General features: G+C 36.9%; 1 protein-coding gene across 4 annotated transcripts in view; it reads right to left on the bottom strand.

Annotated features, from left to right (window-relative positions):
* Positions 1-227: 227 nt before the first annotated feature.
* LOC100450705 (cytochrome b5 reductase 4) overlaps positions 228-9369 on the bottom strand; it is a 128913-nt gene continuing 119771 nt past the window's right edge. For 2 of the 4 annotated variants that reach the window (XM_054557815.2, XM_054557818.2), the window contains 2 exons: positions 3041-3133; positions 228-1637 (listed from right to left, as the gene is read on the bottom strand). In XM_054557815.2, coding sequence (XP_054413790.2) covers positions 1634-1637; positions 3041-3133 — 97 coding nt within the window. In that variant the 3' untranslated portion in view covers positions 228-1633. The remainder of the gene's footprint in view (positions 1638-3040; positions 3134-9369) is intronic. The other 2 variants (XM_054557822.2, XM_054557817.2) reach the window with 1 other exon arrangement.

Raw genomic sequence — 9369 nt, 5'->3', positions numbered from 1 at the left:
ATCAAGGTATAAGTTTATCCATGTATAAGGCTGGCTTATACATTCTGTCCTAGAAATGTGTTCTAGATCTTCTCTAGGACAAGGAGGGACCTTCTACTCTATGGTGGAACACACAGATCCTAGAAGAGACCAGGTTTGGGGATTTTTCCCCTGTTAACAAACCAACAAACAAACAAACAAACAGGAGAAATAGGAGAAAAAAACCCAAAACCTGGTCTCTTCTAGGATCTGTGTGTTTCCTTAAAGTCTTAGTTTGATTATGTCACAGGTAGTATGAGTGACTCCATTTTGGTTTGGTCTGCTCTGTTGGGGCCTTGTGCATGAGTTCAGTCAAAAACAATGGCCTCCCATAATTTTGTTTAAAAACTCCCCTTTTTGGTCAGGTTCTCACTTAGGTGAGAGTGTGACCAAAACTTAGAGCTTTTGTGTCACTCTTAGTTACCATCATTTTGGGTTTCCAGTCTCAGCATGTCATTCATAGGTTACAGTGCCCTCATGGTCACACATTTCTTTCAGCTCTTGTCATTCCAGTTGGAGAGACCACTTGACTTTCTAGAGATGGCTGCATGCAAAAATTTAAATCTTTTGAGAGAATACAGCATACCAGGGAGACTACTACTATGAATATCAGGAGCATAACACGAAGAGTTACCCAAGATCCCCATACCCAAACCACCTAAAATTAAATGGATCAAAGAATAAGCTAGATAAAGGGTCTGCCTGCTTAACTAAGCAGTCTCTTCATTAATCCGCTACAGCTGAATCTCTATAATACCTGATGTGATGTATTTCTCCACAGGCCACAAGTGCCAGCGGCTGCACAGATACTTCTCTGTTTAGCCAGTAAGTAATCTACAGCAATTCTATTATTTAGCATAATTTTCACAAGAGAATTTAAAGTCTGTTTTGCAACCATAGCCTTTACAATAGAATCTGCTATAGAGCTTATTATGAGGGATACATTTCTAGTCACTGTCTCTTTTACCCCAAACCATGGCGGAAAAGGACCTAATAAATAATGCCCTTCTAGAAGAGTGAAGGCCTCCTGGCATTGCTCTCTTTAACCCATGATGTGGGTTAAGAAGAGTGAACAAATGTGTTATTTCTGACTGATTATGAGGCCACATATGTACCTTTAAAATTTCTGACCTTCATTGGGCCTCATCTTCCATCTATCAAGGTATAAGCTTATCCATGTATAAGGCTGGCTTCAAAATCCTTCACAAATAAAAGTATACACAATTAGTGCACACAACAGACCCCCTTTTCACTTCTGTTGTTCATAGAGGCATAAGCAAGGGAAAAATATTCAAAGATAAGAGTCTCATGATAGTAGAGAAGTCTTGATGCATGATCTTGGGAAAAAGCTGTTCACATCAAGGATGCAATCTTCTGGGAAGAAACTTCCTTGGTTAGCTTTACCTTAAGGGTCCCATTGGGTATAGTTCCAAGGGTGTGGATGAAGCCATCTCAGTTGTGAAATTATTAGCCCAAGGTTCAAGGTCCTGAAGTTTTGCTGCAGTATGGATGCCAAGGGCAGTCTTTCTCTGAGGCTCTCAGAAGATCCAATCTTCAGGTTCTAAATTATGAAGAGGTTGATGGTCCTCAGTAAGTGAACCATGAAATGCTTTCTTTACCTGGTGAAAATACATGGTGGTATAATAATCTACTATTATAATGTAACAGCCCTCTTGCATGGGAAAGCTTTTATACAACCAGAAAACATGCATTGAAAATGACAACCGAATGAAATCCCTCTGTAAATGTCTGAGTGGCCCATCAAGTTGCCAAATGTACCTAAAGCTTTGTCTTCCAAGGAATATGTGTTTCACAAACCAAACATTCGTCATAAACTATTTTAGCAATTTAGAAATCACCACACCAATATATATTTAATTTGGATCATTTTATGTTTTCCATGATGAGTCACAGAATGCAGAACTTCTAATAACAAAAGTTTTGAGGACTCAGAAAGGACAAGGCAGCCCTCCTGGTTCTCCGTGAGCCCATGCTTAATGTTGGACTTATGTTCTCTTGAATACCAGTTGTTTATCCAATTTAGGTGCATAGCACTGATAACTAATGGGTTATCATAGGTAATTCTACTTAGACCATGGAGTTCATTCAAATTGTATATCTAAACAATTTCAGTATTGGTTGATTTAGCATGAAAATCTGGGAAAGTAGTTTCTTGGTATTCAGTTAATTTTTGTTCTACCTGGGTTAGTGGTTTTATAAACCAGTCAGTCTTCTCATTAAAGTTATAGGAATTCTCACCTGTATTCAAGAGTGCTTTTCAGGGTCCTTTCCATCCTTTCGTAAACCTCCTAAAATATATCATATTCTAGGATTTTCAGTGCTTGTGAAGTTTTCAGAAACTGCATCAGAATTAAGCAATTAATTGTGGAAATGACTTTAAACAGTCATAAAAACAATTGACATGGAAATTTGGTTATTTCTGTGATCTACAATAACTAACATAATACCTGATATGGTTTGCCTCTGTGTCCCCATCCTAATCTCATCTTGAATTGTACTCTGATAATTCCCATGTGTTGTGGGAGGGTCTCAGTGGGAGATAATTCAATCATAGGGGTGGTTTCCCCCATACTATTGTCATGGTAGTGAATAAGTCTCACAAGATCTGATGGTTTTATCTGGAGTTTCCACTTTTGCATCTTCCTCATTCTCTGTTTGCCTGCTGCCATCCATGTAAGATAGGACTTGCTCCTTCTTGCCTTTCACCATGATTGTGAGGCTTCCGCAGCCATGTGGAGCTGTAAGTCCAATGAAACCTCTTTCTTTTGTAAATTGCCCAGTCTCAGGTATGTCTTTATCAGCAGCATGAAAATGGACTAATACGATAACCGTAATTATGATTGATAGTATATATTTAGTCATATTAGAATTTTAGAAATCCCATACAATTTTGGAACATATATTAACATTCACTAAAATATAACCTGAAGAAAAGTAAACATTATTTTTTATGTTGACAATACTTCCCATGTAACTTAACATGTCAAATAATCCTGTTTACCTATCTTTTGCATGCTTCAGGGGCCCTCTGTAGTATCCCAAAGTTAGAGGTTGGAAAAGACAATTCTGAAGCTGAAATTTGATTTTGGGAAACCTGTAAAATATGTTAAAGATTTCAAACACTTGATATTATAAAATAGAATTCCAGTTCACCATAAATCATTTATTTTGCCAAAATAATGACTCAAAAACTTCAAAACGGCAAAAACTTCTACTTATTGATAGAGGGAACATTTAGCTTTCCAATCTGTCTCTTGTCTTTCCCTTCTTTTTCCTGTAGTTTATTTAAAAGGCAAGCAAAAATCTTTCATTATCCTTTAATATTAGATGAAAATCTTGTTCAAGAGAGAAAGCCAAATTTCACCCTTGCATTAGTATACTCTTAATGTCAACCCCAATCTTTAATAAAACTTTACAGACAAATCTGTCCAACCTTAATCAGTTTTTCTTACAATAGCTGCAAAGAAAATTAAATACCTAGGAACTAATTTAACCAAAGAAGTGAAATATTTCCACAATAAAAATTATAAAACACTGGTGAAAGAAATTGAAGAGGTCACATAAAAAAATGGAGAGATATTCCTAGTTCATAGATTGGAAGAACCAATTTTATTTAAATGTCCATACTACCCAAACCAATCTAGAGATTCTATGCAATCCTTATCAAAATACCAATGACATTCCTCACAAAGTAAAAGAAACAATCTGAAAAATTTTAAGGAACCACAAAAGATCCAGGATAGCCAAAACCATTCTGAGCAAAAAGAACAAAACTGTAGGAATCACTTTACCAATTCAAATTATACTACAGAGCTATAGTAACCAAAACAGCCTGGTACTGGCATAGAAACAGACACATAAACCAATGAAGCAGAAACCAATGAAGCAGAATAGAGAACCCTGAAACAAATCTATACATCTTCAGTGAACCCATTTTTGACAAAGGCTCCAAAAACATACATTGAGGAAAGGACGGTCTCAATAAATGGTGCTGGGGAAACTAGATATCCATATGTGGAAGAATGAAAGTAAACACTTATCTCTTGCCATTTACGAAAATAAAATGATTAAAGATTTAAATATAAAACCTTATACAAAGAAACTCCTACAAGAAAACACTGGAGAAAATCTCCAGGAAATTGATCTGGGGAAAAATTTTCTTAAGTAATGCCCACAAGCACAGACAACCAAAGCAAAAATGGATAAATGGAATCACATCAAGTTAAAAAGATTCTGCAGAGTGAAGGAAACAATAAAATGAAGAGACAACCCACACAATGGGAGAAAATATTTGCAAATTGCCCATTTGACAAGGGAGTAATAACCAGAATAAATAACAAGCACAAACAACTCAATAGAAAAAGAATCTAATAATCTGATTTAAAAATGGGCAAAATATTTGAATAGACATTTTTCAAAAGATGACATGCTAATAGCAAACAGTTATATGAAATGGTGCTCAACATCACTGATCATCAGAGAAGTACAAATTTAAACTGCAATGAGATGTCATCTCACCCCAGTTAAAATGGCTTTTATCCAAAAGACAGACAATAACAAATGCTGTTGAAGATATGGAGAAAAGGGAACTCTTGTACACTGTTGGTGGGAATGTAAATTACTGAAACTACTAGAAAATAGTTTAGAGGTCCCTTAAACAACTAAAAATAGAGCTACCATATGATCCAACAATCCCACTACTAGTAATACCCCCCCAAAAATGAAATCAGGATATTAAAGAGATATCTGCACTCCCATGTTTATTAAAGCACTATTTGCAATAGCCAAGATTTGGAACCCACTTAAGTGTCCATCAGCAGACAAATGGACAAAGAAAATGTGGTACATGTACATGATGAAGTACTATTCAGCCATAAAAAAAGAAGAAGACCCCATCATTTGCAACAATATAGATGGAACTGGAGGTCGTTATGTTAAGTGAAATAAGCCAGACACAGAAAGACAAACTTTGCACGTTCTCACTTATTTGTGAGAGCTAAAAAATTAAAACAATTGAACTCCTGGAGATAGAGAGAAGAAGGATGGTTACCATAGGTTGGGAAGGGTAGTGGGAAGATTGGAAGGAAGTGAGGATGGTTAATGGGTACAAAAAATAGAAAAAAATGAATAAGACCTAGTGTTTTATAGCACAACAGGTTTACTACAGTCAATAATAATTGTACATTTAAAAATAACTAAGAGTGTAATTAAATTGTTTGTAACACAAAGGATAAATGCTGGAGGTGACAGATATTCCATTTACCCTGAGGGGATGATTACATATTGTATGCCTGTATCAAAATACCTTATATATCCCATAAATACATACACCTACTATGTACCCATAAAAATTAAAAATTAAAAAAGCACTATATAAATATTAGCCATTATTATTTAAGATTTAATGGTCAAGAGAACAAAAAATAGAATATTTAGTTGTGAACACATCTCCAAGAATGTTACCCTACATCTCACAGAACACCTCGTGCACAAATGTAAGGCCTTCCTCTGCAGCCCAAGCTTGTATGTTGGGTCCTGAGGGAACTGGTAGTTATCTGAGAGAATCATTCTGGCACAAGAGGACAGAGCTCCAGGGTTTTATTACTGAGTGCACAGGTGGCACTTTCTCATAGTACTTTTAAATCTGTAGTCTTCCTGAAACTATGTTGAGTGCAGGAAACCCTGTCCTTGGTTTCCTTTGCCACTTCCTAACTAGATGAGGGAGAGCATACTTTCTTCTAATGGTTTACTGTGCAGAATTTCCACCTCACAGTTTAGAATAATAAATTCAATATTTTAAAATATGACCAGTACGTATATTAAAAAATACCACAAAATATATGAAATGTAACAAAACCTAGATGTTGTGTAATGATTTTCTGTGATTTTTTTCCTCAAGTAGGTGGCTATTCTGATAATTGCCTGTGACAATTCTTGTATAAATAAAATAACTTGCTCAGAATGTGGAAACCCTCAGCCTAACAAACACTTGGATGCATTTTACTAAAAATTTCAGGCTTTTCCTTTACACATGTTTAAAGAGCAATTGCAGAGCACAAATAACTGCTTTTCTCAGCATGTTTTAAATGAGGAAATAGAATTGTAACGCAGCATTGTCTCTCTCTCTCTCTCTCTGTCTCTCCAATTTCATCTCCGTCTACTCTTCTTGCTTATTTTAAGGACATCTACCCAGGCTGACTGTGTAGATGTAGACACTACAATAAAAACAGTCCCCTTGCTGTTCCAATTACCACGGCCTAAGAGGGCTAATTAGAAAATCGTGTGTCAGAACATAAACTCTGAATTTGAAAAAGAAAGTTGCCAACACATTTTTAGCTTTACTTCCAAGTTCCCAGTTGATATAAAGCTGTGAAAGAAAAATAAGAACTTGGGACCCCAATTCATTATGCCAAAAGGAACAAATGAAGCTGAAAGCTGAGTCATGCAAGAAGCCGCCTTTCCTTTTGTTCCTAAGCAGATAGCTAGAGATAAAAAGTTAAATAATTCCAGAGGTAGCTTATCTTATGTAAAGTGCCAATTTATTGAGCATGAGATGAATATATAATTGACTATTCCTGTACCCGCTCCTTTTCTGTTACACCATGGGGATTACTATACCCTACCCCTTTCCCCTCCAGCCTACATTTTCCCTTTAAATATTGAAGCCCTCAAAGTTATCTTTGGAGAAAGACTCAGACCACAGACTGTTCCTGTGGGTCCATGTTATTTTCTTCCCGGCATGTCTTTAACCTTGGCAAAATAAACTTCTGAATTGATTGAGACCTGTCTCAGATACTCTTTGGTTTATAAACTAGTGGCCAATGGAAGAGACGAGGTGGCCTGATCTTTGACAAATCTATCCGTGCTTGGTACGAGCTTGGCCTATCTTTATTGCTCAAACCAGTAATACAATTTGCTGAGGTCTGGGAGGTCCCTTCAGAGAATCATTGCTCTCCCCAAATTTGGTTGAGGTCTAAGGTTCATTTTGCTTTATAACTCCTTTCCTGGAGTTTTACTCACTTCCAACAAGGAAGATTAGTTTTCCTGTTTCCATGATGATGGAGGGCCAGCAACTCCTTTCTGGAGTTTCTGCTGCCTTCCAACAGAGAAACTGAGTTTGAGTTTTTTCCTGCTTCATAGATGGTAGACAGCAGTGTTCAGCCTGAGCCTCATTCCTAGGTAAGCAGCTCAGTTGGAGTTTCATCTTGAAAATTCTCCTTAGTGACTGAAATTTAAGATTGACAAATAACTGGTCTTAATTTCTCCTTACCATTAAAAGTCCTCAGTAATCATATTTGTTTTGTTATTTTGGTTTTCTTCCATCAGATTTGATTAACTCTACCTGACTTGGTCAAATTTGAATGAGAATTCCAAATTATGGGGAACAAGGCCTCCGGATTCACTAAAATTCCATGCAGCTGCAAAAAAGAAAAAAAAGGCACACATTTGGTTTCTCTGTTCACTTCCTTTCTTTAAAAATTGTCCTCTCATTTACTTTTCTTCTACTCTATTTGTCTGTTATAAAGTTTTGGTGCCACAAAAGAAATAGCACTAGAATATAATATTTTCTTTTTTAATTCTCAGCAAGGCAAGGTACTTCTATAGAAGAGTGGAGCAATGGTGAGCGCACACTTGGACAAGGGAGCGGAAGGGGTTCTTATCCCTGACGCACGTGGCCCCTGCTGCTGTGTTGTTCCCCTACTGGCTAGGGTTAGACTGCACAGGATAAACTAATTCTAATTGGCTAATTTAAAGAGAGTGACGGGGTGAGTGGTTTGGCGGGAAAAATGGTTATGCAGGGTGGAGAATGAGTCAGAGTGGAGCAGGTGGCAGGTAATCAGAATGAGTCAGGGTGGAGCAGGTAAACTGAGTGAGTCAGGGTGGAACAGGTGATTGAAATGAGTCAGGGTTGAGCAGGTAATCGAAAAAGATTGCTTTATGAGGAAGTTAAGTTTAAAAGTAGAAGGCAAAGAATTGAACATACTGACATATTGATTCTTTGAAAAGAAATTTAGAACTCATATCTAACATCTCCTTCTCCTTTTGCCATCTTCAGTACCCAGTGGAAAAAAATAGAGAAGGCGTCTAATGACTCAGACCCCTTAAAGAACTCAGAATTAAGGTGCCACTCACCCCTTTTTGAGCTGTTCTGCTTTCACTGTGGAGTTTTAAGAGTCACGTGCTGATTCTTCTCAGGTCTAAAGCTCTGCTTTCTTGTATTGCATTACCTGATTTCTTTGGCTTTTGGGAGTACCAGAGATCACCTTGCACTGTGAGAGTATTTGCTTTTGGTGTGTGTAATGCTGCATGAGAGCTACAATGTTGGGGTGGCTGAGGGCAGTTTACAGGAAATGGTCATTACTATAGGGGACGACTACTCTTTCTGTTTTTAATGTTTAGATAAGAAAATCATCATTCTCAGTAAACTATCGCAAGAACAAAAAACCAAACACCGCATATTCTCACTCATAGGTGGGAATTGAACAATGAGAACACATGGACACAGGAAGGGGAACATCACACTTCGGGGACTGTTGTGGGGTGGGGGGAGGGGGGAGGGATAGCATTGGGAGATATACCTGATGCTAGATGACGAGTTAGTGGGTGCAGCGCACCAGCATGGCACATGTATACATATGTAACTTACTTGCACATTGCGCACATGTACCATAAAACCTAAAGTATAATAATTTAAAAAAAAAAAAAAATCCTGCATACTTTCTTCGCCCCATTCCTTAAAGGCCTGTACCCTAAAGCCAGTAACCTAATTAAGCAGCTAAGTTGAAAATACCACCTTTAAAGAAAATTTCTGTTTTGTAAGGGCATATCTGTCTCTGCACCTAAGCCATTAGGAACTTTAACTAGGGGTAAGACAATAGCTTAAAGTTTACATAACAAAACTTGTCTTTGTTTAGATCTAATCCTGTGCCTTTGAGTTGTACATTTTCTACCTTGTTTCACATAATTCATATCTTTGGAGATGCAAATTTAGAATTACCTAGTTAACAATTATTTAGGACATGGAACAGATAATGAAGAGGTTAATAGTCTAAAGTAGGGAAAGGAGAATTTTTGAATACAGGCAAATGAAAAATTTTAAATCTATAAGATCTGCCTCTGAGTCTGTTGTCTGTATGTTCATATGTGTCATGTGAAAATATTTCAGTACCAATTATATGAAAGACATCTAATTAGTTGGCTTAAAGAAAAGTAAACATTTCTCAGACTAATAGAAGCTAGCTCAGAGGCTTTTCAGTTCACATGACTTTAGTCATCTTTGGTAAGATTAATTTGGTTAATTTAGTCTCAAAATTTTCTCCAGCAATTTAA

Source organism: Pongo abelii, chromosome 5 (genome assembly GCF_028885655.2).
Source record: "Pongo abelii isolate AG06213 chromosome 5, NHGRI_mPonAbe1-v2.0_pri, whole genome shotgun sequence".
Taxonomy (NCBI): domain Eukaryota; kingdom Metazoa; phylum Chordata; class Mammalia; order Primates; family Hominidae; genus Pongo; species Pongo abelii.
This window is presented reverse-complemented; position numbering and strand designations above follow the sequence as displayed.